Raw genomic sequence first — 25032 nt, forward strand, 5'->3', positions numbered from 1 at the left:
AAAAAATTATATCCAAAGATTAATACTTGTTTACTTGTGAGTATCCTTGGTCGAAACATATGTCGAAATCATAAAATACGAAATCTAACGTTGGCTATGTACAAAGCTGCGTACAAGGTAGTACAAGGGCTAGGTATACTTTTTGAACCAACCCTAGCCCTAGATCATATATAAATAATATGATCTAGAGGATAACAACCAGAGGGACAAACACAGTTTTCAACTATCTTGCCAAGGATGAATTAAGGCCATATTAATTTAATAAAGAAGAGTAAGAAGACATTAAAGAAGAAGAATTATAATCACTGACCTCACATTTTACTGCCAGACAAAATTTCTTTTGTGTTAAATAGTAATAAATAATAATATAAAATGGGTAGAACAAAAAAAACACCAAATAAACGTGAAAATCTAGGTTTAGGAAACTGTAGTTTAAGTACGATAGGCGAATTCATTCCACTTTTCCGAAAGAAACGAAGTAAGAAAGCATCATTGTCGGAAAAAGCTTTAAGATCCTATTCATTAATTCTGGCACAACCAGAACACGAAGATTACTTAATGGGAGAACTAAGAATTGGATCTACTAGTAATATTCTCCCAAAAAAAATTAATGTGTGCAAAATTAGTTTTAAGGCTACTGAAGATCATTCAGCAGTAATTTTAACATTTTCACGTTCTTCTGTGATTATAAAAGCTTTAGATGATATATCTTTTCTGAAAGGTATTATTATCGTTATCTGACTAAATATTTTAACTTTATACTAAATATTTTATAGATGCTGTACAAACAAGAATGTTTTCCTTTAAAATTGTACGTAGGGAGGAATATGTATATTTCAAGTTGTATTTGATTTCTGTTCCATTACCAAAATTTTATCCTAAATTACGTAAATGTATAAAGAGTGCATTTTTATTGTTTTATAACATAGAAAGTAATACAGGTACACAATACTAATGCATTATGTATTTTTACATATTATATATTTGCTTTATCTATTTTTATATATAGAGCCACAGCCAAATACAGTTTGCAAAAGTCTTTCAAATACAGAATTAAATGATTTATATCTTAAGCTCCAGGAAAAACGACATAAAATGGAATATTTTGAAGGGGAGTTATCTCTTCAGCAGTTAAAACCAAAATTAAGACCTTATCAAGAAAAAGCTGTTAGATGGATGATTTATAGAGAACACTTAGCTTCTGATAAAAATGGTATAAGAATCTTTTTGCTCTGTTATTATGTTTTATTTTGAAAAAAAAAGTTTATTTACTACTACATACTTATAATGGTTTTATAAAAGACAACCGAACATTCTGAAAGAGCTCTTTATCATATTTGTGGTTTAAGATTTTTACTGCTATCTTGCTTATAAAATATGTGGGTAATGGTAACCCACATTTTAATTATTTTTTGTCAATTTGTAGGATGATTTAAATATATTTTCACATTAATTTATTAATGTTATATATACAGTATATTCCTGGATTGTCTTTGCAAGAGAAGAAACTTTTTTATTATTGACATTTTGTGAAAAAGCATTCTTCATAAAAAATTTTGCTTGTTCTAAAATAGATAATCCCATTTATACTTTTCTAAATTTACATACCGTTTTAAAGTAAATTAAAAAAAAACATGAAAAAATGGTTGAATTTTTTAGAGGCCTAAAAATCAAAAGGCGTTTCTATGGTAATATACCTAATTTTGATTTCATTCGTTAACAGATAGTTATTTACAGAATTTTAATTAACGCCATTTTTTCTATTTTAAAATGTTAAAGACCAAGGGATGTCTCACTTGGGTAAAAAACGTCAGCGACTATTCAATGCTCCGGAAACGGTTATAATAGTGATATTTTAATAATAAAGAAAACAAACATCAAACAACTATGGACGCCATACACAATGTAAATTACAAATCTCGATTCTGAAATGCACTGTCGGACTATCGGCAGTTTTTATCCCTTTATCAATGATCGGTCGCATACCTGTGACGTAGTTGATGACGTTTCTGGTAATGGCGGATCGAGTTACGAGACAACCTTATCTTTTAATAACCTTGGGTTTGAGGTACATTGTGTGTATCTCGATTTTTGCTCAGAATTGAAGGAGGATTCGAAATATGGCAATAATATTTGGGGGGTTCCATTTAAAAATATAAAACTTTGATGTGCCACAACTTTATGACCGACCCTGTATACTTAAATTTATTACCCGCTAATAGATATTTAAAAACCCTATAACTTTTATATTTAACTTTTTGCGGTACCTCTTATATTTTACCTAATAATCGACCGTTCTTATACATATCAGCGACCCTGTATACAGGGTGTTTCAAAAAACATGTGCCATCTCCGTAGAGAGATTCCTCACGTAAAAATAAGATTTATTTTTCATATCAACATAGGTCCGATTCTGCTTTGTTTCGTAGCTACAGGGTGTTAAAGTCTTAATAATCTTTTGATTTGTTATAATTTTCTTCCAAGTACTTTTAGTGATTCGAATGAAACTTTGAGGGTAAAAGTTACTATAAGTTCTACATATTTTAATGCTAAAAAAGTGTCGATAAATTCATCAGGGACGTGCATATGGGTTATCACTTGAATATTTAAAAAAAAAAACATGTGCGCCATTGACTTTTTTCTTTTGATATCAAAATTGTGTAGGCCGTTTAATGCCAATTAAAAGTTATATCTTGATATTTTGTCGAATTCGGCCTCCTTGATGAGATAAATGCAATTTTATTAATCACAATAATTAATAAAATTAAATTGAAAATAAAATTAATAAATCATATATTTTACTTAATTTATTATTAAATATTATTACTATTAGTTATTATTACTATTAGTCCAACCTACAGCAATTTCAAATAAAAAAATAATGGTATTTAACAGAATTAAAAAAAACCTAATTTTAAGAAGTTTTAATATCCTGTAACTCTAAAACTATGCATTTCCATACCCATGTTTATAGGAACCTTTTTTCATATTTTTTGATAAGGAATATAATTTTCAAATAATATTAAAATGTTTTAAAGGGCTTGGATCAAGACAAATTAATAAAATAGCGGCGTTTATCTCATCAATGAGAACGAAATCGACAAAATATCAAGAGACTTAATCGGCATTAAATTGCTTACATTATTTCGAAAACAAGAGAATAAAAAGTCAGTGGCGTACATGCTTTTTTAGACAAATACTCCAGTGATTACCCATGTGCACGTCCCCGTGAATATGTCGACACTTTTTTAGCTTTATAATATGTCGCATTTAAAAAGTATCTTTTACTCTCAAAATTTCATTCGAAACGCTAAAAGTATTTGGAAGAAAATTATAATAAATCGAAAAAATATTAAGACTAACACCCTGTAGCTACGAAACAAAGAATCGGACCTATGTTGATATGAAAAATAAATCTTATTTTTACGTGAGGAATCTCTCCACGAAAGATGGAACATGTTTTTTGAATCACCTTGTATAATAAATATAATATAATTTTTTTAGGGTATAAACATTAATTTTAGATATAAAAATAATATAATTTATCAAAACACAAAGTTGGATAAAAACTACTATATGTTCATTTATGCTATAAAATACATGCTGTTTGATTTGAAATAGTAGCGAAAAATACACGTTAAGTTTGAGTCTTCCTTTACCTACTACAATATAGTGTATTTCGTGTACAGGGTGGCTCGAATTCGATGCTCATCATTGGGATTTCGGAAACCGTAAGAGATGCTGGATCGGTTAAATAAAGGCAAAGTTGCGCAATTTGATGCTCAATAAAATGCCGTATTGCCTTTTGAAAAATTCCGAATACTTCCGAATATATTCGAAAAAAACCCGGAATTTTCAATTTTGTGTTCTATTGTTTTCTGGCTTTATTTGTTAAGATAACTTAAAATGAAAAACACATTTTCATGGCCACTTTTTCTGCTCTATAACTCTGTGTGATTAAATATTGACTCTGACGTTTCGGCTTCTGGCGACCATCATCAACTTAATTTTTTTAAATACGGACCTGATTTTTTTTCAATTTAATTAAATCCTTTCATAACTCTTAAAACACTATATATAGTCATTTTGATATTTGCCGACGTTTCGTACAGAACATTCCATCACCAGAATATTTTATGCAAAAAGAATAATAAAAAATAAAAATGCAATACGGCATTTTATTGAGCATCAAATTGCTTAACTTTGCCTCCATTTAACCGATCCTGTATCTCTTACGGTTTCCGAAATCCCAATGATGAGCGTCGAATTCGAGCCACCCTGTACACTTAGTTTTGAACAGAACGTAGAAAATATATCCAATCAAAAAAATAAAATAAAATAAATAAGTAATTTGATATTTTATAACTTTAAGACATCTTTAAATCTGCAGAAAATTTGGTCAAAAATAGAATATGACATTATGGTATTTTTGGAATGAATGCGAATTTATTGGTAAATCCACAGACCGAAAAATAAGATAGTATATATTTTTACGTTTTAAAATATAATACTTTAGTTGCAAGCTATCGGCAACATATTATTAAAAAAAAGTTGACTTGAAAACAGCAAACCAAATACTTGACATAGAGATATATTTCTTAACTAATAACTATTTGTTATTTTTTATTTTTAGAAAACATGCATCCAATTTTTCAAAAAGTTACGTTAAAATCAAACAAGGATATTTATTTTGATAAATATACAGGTTGGATTGAAAAAGCATGTCCTCTAATACAGGGCAATTGGAAAGGAGGGATATTAGCTGATGAAATGGGCCTTGGAAAAACTGTAGAAGTATTAGCCCTTATATTGAGCAATAAAATGCTAAAGAATACCCAAATTAAAAAAGAAAAAATAGGTATTTAAATGAAGTAAAGTTTGATGTTAAGTATGCTCATCCTTTCTTTTTTAGGGGGTAGTGATTCTGAACCAGAACTTGTTATAAAAACTCAACCTAAAAAACGAAAAATGATAGACAAAGACCATGAAGATTATAAAAATGCAATAAAAAAGAATAAAGTAATATTATTTTATACAGAGAATTTTTTTTAAAACTGTATACAATTTATTTAAGGTATGTACGTCTGCACGAACTGTTTCTTCTGGTAGTAGAAAATCCGCTACTTTTCAAGCGTTACAATCCATATATGATCGTACTCTGTCAGAGTATTGCACCACAGGAAGTAGAGAAGAGCCAGAAGAATGCAGAATTCAGTGTATCTGTGGCAGCACTATTGACGATGGTAATTTTTAATTAAAATAATTTATATTACATTTTAAATTCCAGATTTTTATATACAGGGACATTGATAATACAAATAACATAAATACTGTAGTTCTCTTTGGGGTTGGTTTCTTGGAACTAGCACTAACACTGCACGTTTCCAGTAGGGGGTTTCTCTCCAGCTTTACTACAAGGGTTAGCTGATCTACTTCTACAGAGCCCCGCATGTACACAACGCTGAGACGGGACATGACAGCTCCTTAAACTTGACTGGGAGCTTCCCCACAAACCGCAAGGTCTCGCATCTCCTAGGGGTAGAAAAGATACATTGCAAAAATACACTGCTTAAAAATAGCACTAAACTTTTACAATGTAGATTATCAACTATTAATTTTCGATCTTACCATCGATATCTTTTTATTAGTCATTGACCCCTTAAATACCCACCAGGTGTCACTTCTGGTTTCTTCTGAATGTTATGTTTCCTTCTATATGTATGCATTCTATTCGGCGTAAACTAAACGGTAATTTGGAACATAGAGCGCCATCTCTCGATCCTCGTTAAAAAACGGAGGTTTTGTACATTATTGAGAAATTATCTAGTTATCTAGTCATTTCGTTATAACTTTTGTAGCACTATTTATATACTATTAAATATATTTTTTCTAAATTTAGACACTTATTTAAGGTTCAGTAGAATGTGAGAAATGTGGTAAATGGCAACATAGTGCTTGTTTAGGCTGGAGAAGAAATTTAGGCAAATATGTATGTCCGCAATGTTGGGAAACCCTTCCACTGCTACAATCTAAAGCCACATTGATTGTAGCACCTGTAGCTCTGAGAAGCCAGTGGTGCAGAGAAATGAGAACTCATTTGAGATCTAGGTAATTAGATAAATTTTCAAATGCCGCTATTGACTTTAAATGTAACATTTTAGTTTAAAAGTTTTAAATTATGAGGGATATACAGCAACTCCAGTTTATCCAACAGAATTGCAAAATTATGACATAGTCATAACAACCTACGCTGTGTTACAAGCAGAGATGAAATGGACAGAAACTGGTCAAGTACGTTATATAACTAATCTATAATATTATTTATACATAATATTTTTTAACAATTTATATTTTAATTACCTAAAGCTTCGGTTTCCTACACAAAGCGGTATCGCTTTGGCACCGTCAGAGAACAACGGCCTACGGTCGAGTCGGCCGCTGCTAGCGCGTATACGTAGACGTAAAGAACCTTTTACATGTATAAAAATTAAAAATATAAGAAATGCGCATGCGTACGTAAACGTTTACGTGTTTTTAGCCTGTGACGTTGTTCTCTATTATCTACATTCACCGACACGAAAAACGGGCACCTTAAAATTTTCATGTATTTTAAAGTTTTATACAGGGTGGTTCGAACTGTGTTCCGAAAACTTCGGCATCATATTCTGCAGATAAAAATAAGTAAAAAAGTTCGTATAAATATATGTCTTAAAATGCTTAATTTCGGAGATACAGGGTGTAGAAGTTTCATTTTTATTTCGATTTTTTCCAAATAATTTCTGAAATAACGTCAATATTTGGACGAAAATTCGTGTCTGTGAATTTTTTGACATGAGAAATTTGATTTAGATGTCAATATGACTCCTACTTGTAGAGGGCGCTACCTACATATTTTTTAACTGGTTTGTAGAGTAATAACTTTTCATCCATACCTGTATAAAACTGATGAGTGAAAAAAGATACATTTACGACGTTTTTTACGTAAAAAAGGTCTCTTGGTAAAAATCGCTACTATTTGGAATCGAAATTATCAATACCTGTCATCATTGACATAAATTAAACACGTTGACTAAATAGTTATTAGACTGAAATCATAAATTTGAATGTTTCTGTGCCAAAAGTTCAACAGAAACTGTTTTATCATAAATTTTTTCGAAAAAAAATTTATAATAATTAATTAAAAAAAGTTAAAAAGTTATCATTTCACTCAAATAACTATCTACTCAACTTGTTTATTTTTAGTCATTAACAACATGTATTGATTGTTTTTAGTCATTAACGACATGTCATTAACGACATGTTATTGATTAACGACATGATTATTTTTAGCCTGTCAATTTGCGAAAAAAGAGAAAATATTGGCCTGGAGGTAGTCCTCTGGTACGAGTATTTTGGTGGCGTTTGTGTCTTGACGAGGCCCAAACAGTTGAAACTCCTGGTCGTATAGTGTCGTTAATGTCCGGGAAAATTCCCGCTCAACATCGTTGGGCCGTTACAGGAACACCTATGGCGAAAGGGGTCACAGGTAATGACCACTATTTTAATTCAATTAATAATATAATCGTTTATAAAAATGCTGCTGATATATTTTCTTTGCGGTACTTGTTTTTTTTTCCATTTTAATAGTAGCATTTTTAGACACAAAATCGAAACAAAATCGCTACTGAGAAACATTGCGAAACAGTTTCTAGCTATATACATAGCTATTAAAGTAAAAAATAATTGTATTATAATTATATTATAACGATTTGTTCAATTATTTATATAATTATAACTTGTAGATATATATGGTTTAATAGACTATCTGAAAATGGAACCCTATGCTGACTATGATACATGGAAACATATTCTGTATGATCCCTATTTAAAGGGCGATAAAGAGCCAATGTACAATTTTTTAGGAAAAGTTTTGTGGCGAACAACGAAAGAGTCTGTGCTGGATCAGGTAACATAATTTATTAGTTTTTTGTCAATTGCTTAAATATTAAAGTGTGTGTGTGGTATTGTTCTTATATAGACGTTTTACTTTAGGAGAAGTAACTTGGGTTTTTTTAGATTAATATACCTCAGCAAACTCATCAACTTCACGTTCTAGAACTTTCTGCTGTAGAGAAATTCTATTATAATCGCGAACATGAATACAGCGCACGCGATTTTCTCAAAATGTCAGAAAAATTTGATCCGGAATCTCTTCTTGAGAACTTGGACAAAAAAGATCTGAAAAACGTAAGTAAAAAATATCTTATATAGTATAAGTTAGTGACATTTATTACTACTATATAGTAGTTAATATACCGGATAAAAGCAAAAAGTTTTTTCACTTTTGTTTCAAATTTTATTTCAATTTCAAATATAAATTTGTGTATAATGTGTAGTTCATGAAAAAACTAACATTTCCAGTTACAATGAAGTGAATCATTAAGAAAGAGCCAGGAGCGCCCCTTACTTGCAATTCGATAATTGAATAATTCCTTAGCGCAAGCTTAAATATCTTTTAAACGTCACACTGATTATTTTTCAAACGTCCAAAAGTATTAATTTTTGCCACGTGATTGACAATATAAAAACTTCATTTTAAAGCTTGATTTTCATGCATCCGTTATCCCACGATACGATGATACGATATTAATTTGATTGGTTGAATTTAAAGACTTTGTTTGGTTAGAAAATTACGCAGTTTTTAAATTTATTGCCTTTTCATGATTTGATTATTATTGGTGTCATTTTATATTTTCATTTCCATAACGGTTCTGCTGTTTTACTTGTATAGTCTAAGAGCTAACAACGTCTTCGACAGAGAATTTTAAGAAAATTGGTTTTTTAATATATCTTTTGTTATGCTCTCTTGGAGAGTGCGGACCGTCTGGCTGCCAGTAGACGTTGCGTTCACTATTGTGCATCATATCTGTATTCAACATCTGTTCACTACTGCGCATCACAAATTCGCCCTGTTTTTCAGGAACTAAGGAGGCTACGACAAACTTATGTGTAGCATATTTTTTAGTTCCATAAAAAAAATAGCAAAGCAATGTGAAAATCGCATCATTTTATATCTACTCATAAACGAGAAATCCCATAAAACACACGAAAATGGGATACCCTGTGCAGATGTAATGCGCAGTAGTGAACCGTAGTAGTCTAACCGCAGCCAGACGGCCCGCACTTTGGTCAGAAGAGCATAGCAAAACATATATTAAAGAACCAGCTTTCTTAAATTTCTCGTTTTCCTGACTCTTGTACTATTATATTTTTATTAAGGTTAGATTAAATTTGTCAAAAAAGTGTCAAAACGTCCGTTATCGTACGATCTTTCTTCGTTGACGGGCTGGAGTAAAAAATTTACGGATGAAAAGTGGCGCGAAAACGCTGTGACCAATCAGAGCGCCGTCGGACCATCGTATCAACGTATAAGGGATGCATGAAAATTGCTTAAGACTTCAAAAAACGCAACGGGAAGTTAACAAACAAACTGCCGGCCTCTATAGACAACACGACTTTCGAGTCAATGAGTTAAAAATCGACACAAAATAAAAGATAAGTATCAATGAAAATACCAAATATAAGAAAATAAATTACATATTATTTACAACAGTCGTTCAAGGATATAATCGCATTTTGCGAAGATTAACCGATGATCACCGAATCATAGACATAATGGTGCGTTTAGACTTGAGCACGCACGAGCTGAGCGTGCGCGCACGGCATTCGTTCGCGCTCTCGGCTCCGTTCAAATTAAAAACTTATTTTTCGAGGAATGAAGTGATCCATTTGTGCGCGCACAGCAGAGTTATGTTGGCGAAAATAATGGACGACAAAGAAATAGTCGAGGCTGCAGTCATTGTTATGCACATCTTAATTATTAAAAAGGAGAAAAATCGAAAACATCGTCGCTGGTGGCAAACCCAATTTTTTTAGAAATTGATATAATTTACTGCAACAACTTAGTGTCTGAGGAAGGCTATGATCAGTTCAAACACTTTGCAAGAATGACCAGGCCCGACTTTCAATATTTACAAAATTTAATAACACCAAAAATTACGAACAAAAGATACAAATTTTAGAATAGCAATTTCATTAATATCGACATATTCAATATTAATTTTATTTACAAGGTCTGGCCATGCGTTTTTTTTTATTTTTTAATAATACAAAGAATGTTTAACATCCCATAATATAGGTAACTTTTCATATTCTTCAATTAATAATAACGAAGATTCATTGATCCACTCCATAATTTTAATAAAGAAAACGAAAAAAAATCACACACGCACGCACGAACGCAGACAAAACAAATTGCCGGTGCAAACTGAGCGTTCGCGCACGCATAAAATCCCTTTGAGAACGGACCAAAAACCGACACCAGACGGCTCACGTTCGCGTCTGCTCGCGCACAGACAGATTCAGAGTGAGCGTACGCGCACAGCCGTTTACACTTGAGCATTCGCGGAGGATCAGTGCGTGCGTGCTCAAGTCTAAACGCACCATAATGGCTAGATTTTAACTTGTGCCCACAACATAGTAGAAGACAAGTATAATAAGTGAGTTGTAATGAACCAACTTTGTTTGTCCAGTACGGTGGACTCTTCTTATGTGATAATGCGTAGTCGTCCGTCTCTTCGACAGCAGAAACTTTTCAAGCAGTCTTTATACATTTATTTGATCGTGTTAATGTATAACGTAAAAATATAATAATATACTTAATTATACACTTATTTCCTGCCATTATTTGGGCGGAAGAATGAGGATGTATTCTCCAACGCCACTATTCAAAAGTAGTGACAAAATATATTGTGTCTTTTTAAATGCTATGCGAATGAGTGACATTAACATTGATTCTTTCAGTTAATGGCACCGCTTCTTTCTTTGCGGCAAGCTTGTTCAGACCCGGGTGCAGTTAGAGGAAAAGGACGATATTTGTCGCTTAAAAAGAAAACCTCGTCAATGAAAGATCTTCTTGAAGCATTAATTTTGAAGAACAGAAACGACTGTGAAGAGAGTTTGAGACTAACGGTGTCATCAATTAATGGTTAGGTTTTAATATTGTTAATGTTGAAATGAATATTAAAAATATATAATTAAATAGGTCTAGCGGGAATATACTTGTTGATGGAGAAGCCTGAACAAGCTATAGGAGAATATCGTAAAGTATTGCAATTAGCTGCAAGATTTTCCCTTGATGAAAAAGAGGGAAATCTGACAATAGGTTAGTTAGCTTTACCAGTTACATATTATCTTTGAATAAAAAGATTAAGGAAGGATTATAATGCTATGCATGTATTCATGCAAGGTAGACAGACAAAGGGCCTGTTTGACAATTCATTTGGCACTTTTGAATTTGATTTGAAATTTTGTGGATTTGTCAGTTTTTACTGAGCTTATTTTATGTTATTTATTATTTATTCTACTACTGATAGTTGTTTAAAGGTAGTAAATCTAGAAGGAAATTTTGTAGCAGCACTTAAATTAACAGTGATACTATTCCTATTTATCGAAAAGACTGTAAAATAGTTGGTTGTGTAGCGTGCGGTAGATCTCGGTCAATAATCGAGGAAAATAATGGAATAACTTTTCGCTAGTAAGTGACTATACTAAGGGCTGGCAAAGGTTAGTCTTTGGTCGAGATTTCCGTATGTAAGAAGAATACAATGCGTTTTATAATGTACCGAACAAAGAGAGAACAGTAAATACGTTGCCAAACGCATGAAATAAACCGAGAAACTGTGCACATATTGCTAAGAGACGTGAAAGGGGATAAGCAGATTTGTGGCAGTCAGTACTTAAAGTTCTGGGGAAAGGTGTACATCATGCGTTCAACTTCACGGTTGAATTACGTCTCGTGATACTTTATTTGTTTATTTATTAACGAGTCGTTGTAATTTTCCCTATATCATGAAAATGTTTAAGTGCAAGTTGGAAACACTTGCATTTTTGGTAATAATAAATGGAATTGAGTTGGTGTTCGACAGTGGTCGCACTATTAGAACTCTGAATTCAAAAATCGATATTTCGAAATCTATTAGAAATAAATTGATTGTAGTTTTTTTCAAAAACTTTCTTAATATTTCAGCCATATTTTCTTCGCAGACAATATGTGAACATCTTTATAAATAAAAAAGTTACACGATTGCTGAAAATTGCTATGCACTAAAAGTAAATGGATGGGTTGTTTAAAATTTTTGAATGGAAAAAACAACCTTATCGAATATTTCTTATTTAAACATATTGTAAAAGATCCCATCTTCAAAATAAAATAAAAAGTTTAAATATCTAAAGTGGTTAGGCGTTAAGTAAGTGGTTAAAGTTAAGTTATGACGTGTTATGTGTTAAAAAGTTAAGTTTTTAAATTATCGCGATTAGTGACGTTTTTTTGTTATAAAAAAAATGAACGATTTATTATTCGATTTCAGATGCTCAGAAACATATCTAATGATTTTATCTAGTTAATTTTTGAGAAAAAAATTTAAAAATAAGCGATGTGCGATCGCGATTTTACTTTACTTCGTAGGAAAAGGCGTACCGGCAACGTCGTAACAGCACACCGTCGCATTTCTCTCACTCCGACTTAATAAGATCCCTATGCGATTTACTTCCACACATGTCAATACCGATCCAAAAGTAACAGTTGCCAGCACGGTATAATATACATACGTTTAGTAAACCAATCATTTATTAAATTCAGTTAAAATTAACTATTCATATATTTTTTCTTGCATTTTTGCTTTTATTCACTACTTGTCAAAGAATTTAGATAAGTCAATTTGACTTACCTGTTTCATTAGCGTATCGTATGTTTGTGTTAATAAATAATTATTATAACTTATTTATTTTTATTAGAATCGTATATTTTTATAACAATTTTAATAACGACCAACATTTATTGACAACGTAAAATAAAACAACAAATTATTGAGTCTACCCCATGTCTACCCTACATCATATTTTTACACGTTTTGAATAAAATTGGAACGGCACTGATAAACCAGAATTTAAGATTTTTGATATGCTTCTTCCTTAATCTTTTTATTCAAAGCGTATTATGCAGTTCAAATGTTTCAATATAAATGTCATATTATTTTATTAATAATAATTTTTACAGATAAGCTACCCATGATTCATGCTATGTACAACTTGGCGGAAGTTTTGGTAATACATCCATCCTCAGAGCACACGCTAAGAGATGGTACTTTAAAAGATGATCGCATTGCATTAGAAAAGCAGTATATTGAGAAATTCATGGAAGAGGTAAATTTTAGTTTTAACTTGGTTTTAAAGGTTTCGTGATTTTTTCACTTTTAGACTGCAAGTGCTAAAAAATCTTATGAATGTTTAACCACAGCAGTAGAGAAATATGAAGGTCAATTTTTATTAAAACATGGTCAGTGGTATTCGGATGGCTTTGATTGGGTCTCGCTAAATAATTTTGATAATGATTTACTGGCTAGGATAGAAACTGCGACAGATAACGCACATATTAATATCGATTTTAGGTGTGTAATTGTTATTAAAATAATTGAAGACATGAGTGGATAAAGGTGTCACGTCGCTTTTTTAGAGTTTTGAGTTCGGTTTCGAGTAAATCAACAATCAACAAAACATGTCTAAAAATTATTGATGGTGTATGTGACATGACAGCTTTATCACCTCGGATATTCTTTATGATATTGATATTTGATATTTAGAGTCTATTGGAGGATAGATCTGTCAAAGGGATGTTGAAATAGTGAATAAAATTGATTTTTAAAAAAATGCGTCATGATACCTTTATCAACTTTATTCAGGAATGTCAATTCATTCTAATTTTAGGTCAGAGACGACCCGTACGTTACTTCGTAAGACGTACAATTGGCATCTAGATCTAGATGAATTAAGAGAGGCTCTTTTTAAGGCTTTGAACGAAATCTATGAAGAAGATGTGGAAACCAAAAATATTAGTATTAAAAGTGAATTAGTTAATAGAGCCAGAGACTGCCATTTGAGACCTCAACAACAAAAAAATAAGAAAGGAAATTCTAAATGTTTAATATGCTTATCTAACGGTAATTTTCTTTAATTATGTTCACTTTATGTTGTGGTTTATTTTATTTTATATTTTAGTAAAGCTAAAAGATTATGAAACTGCATTGTTCACAATTAAAAAAAGGTCTGAAACTTTTGAAGAAATGTCCTTGGTAGGCAGTTGGAAACCTAGATTTGAGGAAATACTGCTTAAAGGTATATCAAATATAGTAAACTTCTATATCAATAGTGGCGTTCCAACATTATCAAAAGCCCTGGTTTTCTCACAATAACAAGTCAGAAATAGACTAAAGAGTGGCAAAATAATAATATTAAAGTTTTAAACTTGAATATTATTACATACATACCGGGCAAGAACAGTTAACCGAATAGGACTGCTCATTCAGCCAAAAGTGTCCGCCAGGTGCATGCGAAAACTACTCGCTTTGTGACGTCATTGTAGTCCTTGTCATGGTTATTAGTCCTTATCCGGCAACCAATAATACACACACGTGCAATATTGGTTGCCGAATACAAAACGTTCATTATTTAGTTTATTTATTTAAACACCTTATATGTATGCAGTATAGAAAATTAACTGTATAAATCGTATTAAATACTCGGATAATGCATTTTTAAGAACAGCAGTTCCCAGCATCACCTTTTGCAAGCATTCTTTTTACAGTACTTCCATATTTTGCTCTAAAATAATTAATAAACACTATCGTAGGCACTTAGTAAGCACTTTGTCACAATCCACAACACAAAATGAACGTATTTATACACTCTATAGCTCTAAAAACTTTAAAGACACTTTTTTCACATTTAAAATTGACAAAATAATTAACTTAAAATTTCTCAGCTGTTACTTTTATAAGTTTACCATAGGCAACTAATAATACACACTATCATGACAAGGACTACAATGACGTCACAACTGTCAGCTAAAGCGCGGGAAGAAGCGAACGTACGTCTTATGAGGATGAGCAATCCTATTAGTTTACAGTTCTTGTATACCGGGTGCGTCCCAAAAGTGTCTCACCCCCTATAACTTTTTTATTTTTTCAGATAAAGAAACGAGATTTGGTATGTTAATATATGACATAAATTAGTTAGATTGATGTATCCAATTGTTTTTGGCCACTTCCTGTTTCACAGGAAATGACTACAACTTTTGTATTCAGTATTTTTTTACTTTATTCAATAGAAAATGGCACTTTGAATAGAATGACATATCATATGTCAACTTTTGACATTTTTGCGTATGATTTATTTGAAATTGTAACATGCGGTTTATAACGACAATTTTACTCGAAATACCAAGTGTGTGGTCCCAAATTATTTGTAAAAAATGCTTTTTTCCAAATATGCTAATGAGTCACCATTGTTCCGTTTGAAAAATTGAGATATGAGTAAAAATATGATTTGGGCATCTTTTAACTGGTCAGGACAAGACACGAAAAACATTAAGGTGCGTTTACAGCGACTGCGCCGCTCAGCGCCGCGCCGCTCATATTATTTTTTAACATATACTTTTGTGCGCGCTTAAAAAGAAACTCACAGATTTCGCAACCGCTGCAACCATCAGAGACATTGGAAATCATAACTCCACATATAAGACATAATTAACGTTATGATTTTTCCTACAGCTACCTTGAAATTAAGTAAATATATTATATGTATATTTTAGTCCTTAAATCCTTTCTGAAATATATCAATACCTAAATAAAAATATCGTTTCATTACAAACAACATAAATAATTGTTAAAACCCAAATCAAAAATTACGAAAATAGTACTGTTTTGTAACCTTTATAAATATCAGTATCAATCTATTCAATTTTATAATTGTCCCCCGTAGCATAGTCGTCAAGTAATATCGTCGTGACTAATAAAATTAAACCTCGTATATTGCCGAGAGTTTCGTGCTGTCAAGCCAGTTCACCTAAATTAGGCATCACGCGACAAAGTTTTGATGCTTTAATTTGGTCGACTGTGCGACTAGTGCGATATCGGTGCTGAAATGCTTGAAAGAAAACTCGAAATTTGGCCCTCATATACGAACATAAATATTTCCAATGTTAATACACTTCAAAAGTACATGTTAAAAAAATGATTTGCGCGGAGCGACGCAGCCGGTATGAACGCACCTTTAGACGATCAAATATATTTTCCCAGGCTCTTTGATTAAAAACTAGTGTTTTTAACACAGCCATGGCACTGTAGATTGAAATTTTTAATATTATTTTTAAGCGAAAATGTTAAAAGTTGCATATGAGATGGCATTCTATTCAGAGAGTCTTTTTCTATTGAATAAATTAAAAAAATACAGAGGTTGCCATTTAAAAATCAAAAGTGTTGTCATTTTCGGTAAAACAGGAAATGACCAAATCAATTACGTCAATCTATCCTAATTTGTCATATACTAACATACCAAATCTCGTTTTTTCATCTGCAAAAAAAGTTATAGGGGTGAGCCACTTTTGAGACGCACCCGGTATACCCCTCAGGCAAACGACACCTTGGGTCGGTGTTTACATGTATAGGAGTGAATTGCTATGGCGACCTAGTAAGTCGGAGGGAGCAAAAATGCGAAGTATTTATTACATAACCACTTAATCCGACGCTAGATTTCATGCGTTTGGGAAAATACTTGGCTCTTCTTTCTTGATTCAGTACTGCGTACACACGAAAATCGGCACCCAAGGCTAGAAATACACACCCTACTAGATAATCGTATATCTTTGTATATCTCTCGTAAAAGTAATTTATTTTTCATATTAACATAGGTCTGATTCAGCTTTGTTTCGTAGCTACAGAGGGGTAAAGTCTTCGTCTTTTTTCGATTTAAATTAAAAAATGATTCCAGTGATAATCCATATGCATATCCCTGATGAATCTGTTGATACTTTTTTAGCATTGAAATATGTAGCACTCATAGTATCTTTTACCCTCCAAATTTCATTCGAATCACTAAAAGCACTTGAAGGAAAATTATAATAAATTGAACGAAAATGAAGAAATTAACCTCCTGTAATTACGAAACAAACCAGGATCGGACCCATGTTGATATGAAAAATAAATCTTATTTTTACGTGGCGAATCTCCCCACGAGAGATGGCACATGTTTTTTGAAACACCCTGTATATTGGCATTAACGGTGTATGCCGGAAATGTTCTCGGTGTTTACTATAGTTTAATTTATAAAACGACGATATTATTAAAAGACTTGTTTTTAGCTCTTCTAGGATTTCTTAAATCGAAAAACTCAATACCCAACTTAATAAAAGATGGTGAAAACCACGTGCTGCTTATGGATACGCTGAAAAAAGAGTTTAAAGAAATTCGAAAATTCTGGACCATGTTAGATAGCCAAGTTTGTGCTAGGGACGAGCTACATATCTGTAAAGTAAGATTACAGTTAAAATCAACCGGTGAACAATCAAAGGACAAAACAAGCAAATTATTAAAAAAGTTGGACTACCGAACAGAACAAATTCACGAAAACATAAATCTTATTAGGCCAGCAGAAGTATGGAACTAAATCTTTCTGTCAATTTGATTATAATTAAATAACATTTTCAGTTACCTCATCAAGAGCTTTCCTTGAAGTCCGACGTAATTAGGTATAGTGCCCGGCTTGAAGCTTTATTGGGAACAAGGAATTACTTACAGACATTACGTCAGCAACAATTTCAAGGAGAAAATCCTGACCCTTGTCCCGTATGTAGATGCGCTTTGACGAGTACTTGGGCTATTTTAGCTTGCGGTCATACGTTTTGTTTGGAGTGTTTTCAGAAATTTTTAGGCAGGGTAAGTTTTTAATTTTTTTTTTCATTTCAGGGGAATGATCGAGTTAAAGATAAGTTTTGTACCCAAAATTATGGTTTACCGATGGGTTTTCTCGGTCTTTCCAGTGATAGCTATTGTAATCTCAAAACATTTTCCGATGCACGTCATCAATCATATCGACATTGACACTAAAGTCTATAAACCTGACTAAATGAAATTTTGGCAAAAATGTTTAAATTTGTTGTATAATTTAAGATACCGAGCTCTTCATTTTACATTATAAAGCAAATGATTGTAACATATTTGATTTAGATTAAAGCTGCAAAAATTAGTTTAAATCGAATTTTATTATCGCTATGTTGGTCACATTGCGCCGTTTTCAGCAAGGTTGTCGTTTATTATTCGACAATTATCCTAATGTCAGTCATTATTTTGTATAATATCGTGTTGTTGAATCTTTGTGAGTAATTCTCGTTTTCTGCTTATTTTCATAGTCTTTTTTTAAAAATTGTACTTTTAAGCACAAACAGTTCTTTTAAGAACTAAATTTTCGAGTTTTTGTATTGCATTTCTTGAAATTGTGTGCTAAAAATATGCCGAAGCATTTAAACAGTCGAAGCAAAGAGCTTGTAGCTTCCCCGATAAACTATTTTGAACGAGAATGTGACAATAAAGGTCCTTTATTATCCTTGAATACAGTCAGAGAAGTAAGTTTGATTGATAAGCACATTACACCATTTTCAAAGTTATTTCTATGTTAGATTTTATTAAATTTGTTGTAAGATGTACATCAGTAAATAAATAAATAACCCATAATAATGCTTAAAATCATCTTCATAATGGACTAGTTTTTGCCAATACGTAATAAGTAAAATAAGCTATAAAACAAATAAATCAATTAATTACCAAAATATTAGTTATTAAATTAAAAATAAAACGAAAGGTGGGTTCATACAGCCAAATAAAATAAAATAAGAATAAAATAAAATAAGAAATAAGGAATTCTTATTTGTGTGCGTTCATACAGGCAAATAAAATAAAATAAGAAATATATATTTGCTCATGCGCAGTACGATGAGGCTGGATAAAAGTTAACTTTTACGATTGTTTATAGTAATTTTACTATTTATAGTATATTTATTTATTCGTTGCCTACTATATTATACATTTTACTTATGTGAAATTAAAAAATAAATTAAATCCAAACTGAAAATATTTGTAGGTTAGAATTAAGCGTGCGCAAAGCCGTTTTCACATAAAATAAAACAAGAAGTTAAAAGATAAAGACTTTTTATTTTATTTGTTATTTTATTTGGCTGTATGAACGCATGTACGGTATCCCATATAACCAACTTTCTTATTTTATTTTATTTTATTCTTATTTTATTTTATTTGGCTGTATGAACCCACCAGAAAAATTAAAAAAATGATATAATAAATATATTGTTTGTCACTTTTAAATTAAGATCCATCTCATAAATTCATCACAATCTGGCAGCGCTGTCGCCATCGCATGTCACTCAAAGTTGAGCACGTGCATCGGAAATTGTTTTGCGATTACCATATACAGGGTGTCCCAGGCTGAGCGTGCATTACAAGTTTCTAGAGAACTACAATATTTAAATCGGAGATTTTTTGTACATCATTGATTTAGAACTAGATCTATCGATTAAAAATATTTTCCATATGGGGACACTTACAACTTTTTTATTTTAAATGGGTACCCCCATTTTTTATTGCAAAACTTAAATTCTCTGTAAAATTTTATGAATTTTACAATTTTTACGCCTTAATTGAGTACTTGGGATTCACAATCCTGAGGTAGTAATAGGCGGTTGAAACGTAGTGCTAGTCCCATTAGATTCATTGTATATCGAACGGCTCCAGTAGATGTAACATACAAAAAGCGTGGGTGATTTGTTATACATTTTTACACCAACTGAAGTTTTAAACGAGCTACTAATGAAATATCTAAAAGAATTTATATCTGTATATTACTTACTTACTGCCATTACTCGCTGACGAGTATTTGACACGCATCAGAAGATGGTTACGCAAGGCGTTTTCTTTCATGAGCTTTTTTGTGACTGAAAAGCCCGATACGTGATGTTATCTCTCTTCCGCACTCTGGACACTATATGGATACTACTCTGGATATTCGATATATTCACGTTGCGACTGAAAATTTCTGAGGTACCTCTCCGCTTTCCCATATGACATCGAAGGGAGCCTTAAGATGACCAATAAGTTCTTTACTTGTACACTTATAGATTTCCGCTGGAATCGCGTCACAGCCAGCTGATTTGTTGTTTTTAAGCTGTTTTATGGATGCCTTTATTTCCTGTTCTGTTATTGGAATATCTAATCCAATATCTGTATATAATTTGTAGGCAAGGGAAATAATACGATGCTGCATTTGTCGATCTAAGCAAAACATTCAAGAAGTAGCGTACATCAGAGGCGCAACTGGACCACAAGATAACGTTGGAGACGTTATCGGCGACTACTCTAGAAAAGTGGAAGATGTCGTTAGACTTTTGTTATCGCTGAGAAGCACAAATCCTCATGTTAAAGTATTTAAAGATACTATTTTATAAACAGTATTAATTAAGGGTATATTTATTTTAAGGTGATACTATTTTCCACATGGTCGATTGTACTGAATTTATTAAAGAAAGCTTTGGAACGGAATGACATTGAAGCGGAATTGATAGATTCAAGCAGTAGTTTCGAAAATCGAATAGAGAGTTTTAAGGTAGACTTTTACATCCTATTAAAAAGTATATATATTACAGTCAAAGTTGGAAATTCAGTGATTGTTAACATTCACTAGGAAATGCTAGCAATTAGGCATTGGACCAATGAATGTGGTATTTTAAAGAGATTTGTCGACTTTTCCTAATAATTTCTAACATTCACTATAGCGAAAGTAACATTTGCTAAAGGTTGACAGTAAATTATTTGGCACAGGGCGAGTGTGACGAAGAAGAATGTTGGTGGAAGTTAGCACAATAAAACTTCTAAGAATATTGGATCACCTCAATAGTGTGGATCACGTCAATATTCAAGGTGATCCACATATCTTAAAATTACAATTTCCTTCGTTAGTATATTTATTAAAAATAATAGAAAATAACGACGTAACCTTCTAAATGTTAAAAGGGAAAACATAGTAAACGTTTTAAAGCGTACAAAACAAGTAAAAAAACATGCATAAACATAAGACTCCTTATTGGTACAAAGTTTTTTTAATAAAGTTCTTCATCGTGGACAAAATAGAGTATGCCCGAATTTTCTTCAACGTTTAATAAGTTCATAGTCACTAGGTTCCTTAAAATATATTTTTCTCTTGCATGCTTAACTCTTGCTATGACTTCATTATATTGCAAAAATGAAAAACAAGCACTATTATATTCTTACGAGTGCCTAGTTTAACTTAATTTTTCACATAATTTTTTTTCCATAGGGAAAATACCGTATGATCGAATAAAAACGGCGTCAACGATGGCTATGAAATGAAGATCGCTGTCATTTTATATGTAAAATTATATGGGAAATGTGTCATCGATCGTCATTTCCAAGCCAACTGGACGCTGTTTTTTTTTCGATCATACGGTACTAGTGATGGGATAACTCGAGCGAAAATTCGCTCGAGTACTCAATTATTGAAATAACCGACATCGCTCGATTATGAACGAGCGATACAAGTGACGAGTTACAAGTGACGAACACAAGCGATTCTAGAATGAAATAAATTGAAATCCCATTTTAATGTGACATACTCGATAAAAAGCCGAGCGAATTTTCTACATACATTGCAGGTAGCAAATTTATACGACGCCGTATATATATTTATCCGTTGCGTATCTGAGGGACAAAATTTTACGACCTACATCGACAATGCTTTGAAATAAACTAAATCAAGCGATCAAGCGAATCGCTCGTTGCTTGCTACTTGCCATTCATCACCGAAAGAATATGTGCCCTGCGCACGCAACTTACTACTTGGCGCTTGGCGTTAACGAGTACCTAGTTACAACAAGCGACGGGCGAAAAACCGTATTTTTAAATACGAGTGATATTTCGCTGGAGCGATCACTCGGTTATTGCAATCGCTTGAATCGTGAGTACTCGATTATTGAAATTAATCGGTTTTTCCCATCACTAGAAAATACCGCACAGCACTTTTTACAACGATAACAAAACAATTATACATAACCACAAAAAAAAAAAGCGAATTTACGCCAGATATCTGTCAACGTTGCCAACGTTTAGCCCAATTTAATGTTATCCTTATATTGCCTATTATTCAACTTATCCTTATTTATCCTTATATTTTACAACATGTGGCAACCGTGGTAAATGAATCTTTCAAACTCACTGCTATCATCCAGGGAATGCTTGCATTCACTAGTAAAAGTTGGTTTCAAAAATAGCTGTTGAGCTTTTACTGACGTAATCTTAGCAAATCAGTGAATGTGAGCTTTTACTAGTAATTGTTAATAATCACTGATTTCCAACTTTAACTGTAACATATGTGTACAGTGTACATATAATAATACTTCTAATATTTTTAGGACCCGCTTAAAAAAATTACAGTATTACTATTGCCGTTTAGGTTAGGCGCTAAAGGATTGAATTTAACTGAAGCTACTCATGTAATTTTATTAGAGCCAGTATTGAATCCAGCTGATGAATTACAGGCTATAGGACGAATCCACCGCATTGGTCAAACAAAGTTAGTATTATTCTTTTTTTGGTTTCTGTATATATAAAATGTAACTCTAATACAAGGACGTAAAAAAATGATTTCTGTTTCTTATACAATTATTGCTTAAATCTTCGTTATTTTAAATTGAATCCTATGTATTATTTAAAAAATCAAGGAATCAAAATCATAATTTTGATTCCCGGTTCCGAAAAACAGCTCCGGTTCCGGAAACCCTAATGTTTACTAAGTACGTAGTTATTGTATTTTTGTCATTTTAGGCCAACAGTTGTTCACAAGTTTTTAGTTCGCAACACCGTAGAAGAGTCTTTACACGAAGCCACAAGTTCAAACGCTTCTGGATGGGAAATAAGTAATGTAACTGTAGGACAACTTAAAGGTTTATTTAAAAATTCTCCATTGGAAGAAGAAGATGTGGATACGCAAAAAGCCATAATCCAATCAAATTCAAATAGTTTGAGAATTGAATCGGCAGACAGTAACGTAGTAAGAAATATTTCTCAATCAAGTCATATGACTCCAACACCAAGCTCATCAGGCGGGGTTAATGATACCGATACAACTGCTCACGAGAACAACGCTTTTGAAAATGTTTGCGAAGAAAATAAAGTTTGTGATCTAAAAAGTCCTAAGTCCTAAGTATGTCCTAAGTGCGGTATAAATGTAGATGAGTAATATTTGAACAATTTTTCAAATCAGTTGGTTATTATAAACACCGTTAGCTCTACAGTAATGTCCAGGGTGTCTCATTTCCGTATGTTTTACGGAGTTTCTCGTTTGTGAGTAGGGATACAAAGATGCGGCTTAAAAAGTGCTACTTTTTGTGAAACTAAAGATGCTACACACATATTTGTCCTAGCCAGCTTAGTTCCGGAAATACAGATCAGAGAATTTGAAAATTTTGCATTTCAAAATTGTATTATTTTTTTTTAAGCTTTTTAGAAGCTTATCGTCAAATATAATTTGTGATTTTAACATAAAATTCCATATTTTCGCCAACTAGATTATTAGAGCATAATAGATTTTATGCGCCTCCATAACTTGATGTGACAAAAAACATTTTTTGGATGTCAGCTTTGGAAAAATATTTTTTTTCTTTAAAATGTATGCACGGTAGCGTTTTTTACAAGAGGCAAAAAATGTAGTAAATACTAGAGGGACCATTTTATTTTACGAAAAGAATTCGGCTATGGGTGGAGCCGTAGGAGTGGTGGTAGTTTTCACACTTCCCACACGTTTTCTTCAATTTTGTGAAAGTCAAATGTTAGAGCACTTAGCAAAACATTGACACCCGAAATCTCATTCAAACTGGAATAACGGTTCTTAAATATCTGAAAAAATGTGTTTATTTTTTGTGTAATGCCCCCTAGTGGAGAAATGAAGCACTTTAGTATTGAGGTAAATTGTATCCAATGAACTTATTTTGATTCCAAAAATACGTAGTAGCTCTACGTCCACGAAATATCGGAACACCCTGTATACAGGGTGTCCCAGAAATAAGTGCAAGTATTTTAACTGGTAGTATAGTTCAACCCCAGAAACACGCCCATGAGTTTTTTTCGCGAAAAAAAAATTTTGAAAATTGGAAATTTTTTTAGTTTTTAGTTAAAAACATAATTTCTTGAAAATATGGCTACATAGGTAGTACATTAGTTACAAGAAAGAAAATCCAGAAAAGATCCGGTGGTTTTCAAAATTTTGGCAAAAAAATATTTTTTTTTGGACTTTTTTGAAGTAAAATAACTCCGTTATTTTGGACTTATTTGAAAAACGATAAAGAGAAAATATGTTTCTTTTATCGAGATCTACCACCCCTTAAAATACTTGGATTTATTTCTGGGACACCCTGTATATATCTTTACTCACAATCGAGAAACCCCGTAAAACACACAAAAATAGTACACCCTGTACTTTATGTCAATTAAGTGTATGTTGATGTTGCATTTGAAAAACGCAATTTTTAAAACCTTTAAAAATCTTATATTTTTGCGTAGTATTATATTGTATTTAGGATAAATAAGTGTGTTACCTGTCAGTATTTATAATTTTTCCCTCAAACCTAAATTTTCATGTAAAAAGAATTGTCAAAAACTACTGAGTATAAGTACTTATAAAAAACATATAATAACACAATTTAAGATTATAAAAAAACAATACACTTATTTGACTAGTTAATTTTAAGACTCAAAGACGTATTTTTGAATTTAGTAATTTATAATTCTATGTGTTTACCAATAATACCTCAAAATAAACAGAATTTGAAGTACAGTACTTCAAGTTCAGAGAAGTATTTGGCATACGTTTTTAAGTACTTCTCTTCAATCATTGAAAACTGTGAATTGAGCATTAAAATAAGATATATCATCAATATCTAAACACAGTAACGGCTGGAGAATGATTTTTATACCGATGGGTAGAGGGAAGAAAATATATTAGATTTGTGTAATAAGTTTGGTTTAATTTTGTATAGAACTACCTGAATATTTCAGGCTTTTTGGATTTTATATGAAGTTCTAA

The 25032-nt window shown here is 32.0% G+C and overlaps 1 protein-coding gene across 2 annotated transcripts; it reads left to right on the forward strand.

Annotated features, from left to right (window-relative positions):
- Window positions 1-282: 282 nt before the first annotated feature.
- On the forward strand, window positions 283-24233 carry LOC115879747 (E3 ubiquitin-protein ligase SHPRH). Of its 2 annotated transcripts, XM_030896728.1 has the most exons (23): window positions 283-721; window positions 777-941; window positions 1010-1213; window positions 4634-4858; window positions 4913-5019; window positions 5075-5243; window positions 5913-6108; window positions 6162-6291; window positions 7330-7525; window positions 7782-7945; window positions 8056-8226; window positions 10843-11026; window positions 11084-11203; window positions 13097-13242; window positions 13297-13487; window positions 13804-14036; window positions 14095-14211; window positions 17234-17526; window positions 17580-17807; window positions 20177-20359; window positions 20416-20541; window positions 22364-22524; window positions 22776-24233. In XM_030896728.1, exons 1-23 carry the CDS (start codon window positions 373-375, stop codon window positions 23152-23154), a joined length of 4437 nt encoding a protein of 1478 aa, XP_030752588.1. In that variant the 5' UTR covers window positions 283-372; the 3' UTR covers window positions 23155-24233. The 2 variants fall into 2 exon arrangements, with proteins under 2 accessions (XP_030752588.1, XP_030752589.1); XM_030896729.1 differs by lacking the exons at window positions 777-941; window positions 1010-1213 and having other exon boundaries at window positions 283-478.
- Window positions 24234-25032: the final 799 nt, after the last annotated feature.

This window comes from Sitophilus oryzae, unplaced genomic scaffold (genome assembly GCF_002938485.1).
Source record: "Sitophilus oryzae breed Bouriz unplaced genomic scaffold, Soryzae_2.0 scaffold_1586_pilon_pilon, whole genome shotgun sequence".
Taxonomy (NCBI): Eukaryota; Metazoa; Arthropoda; class Insecta; order Coleoptera; family Curculionidae; genus Sitophilus; species Sitophilus oryzae.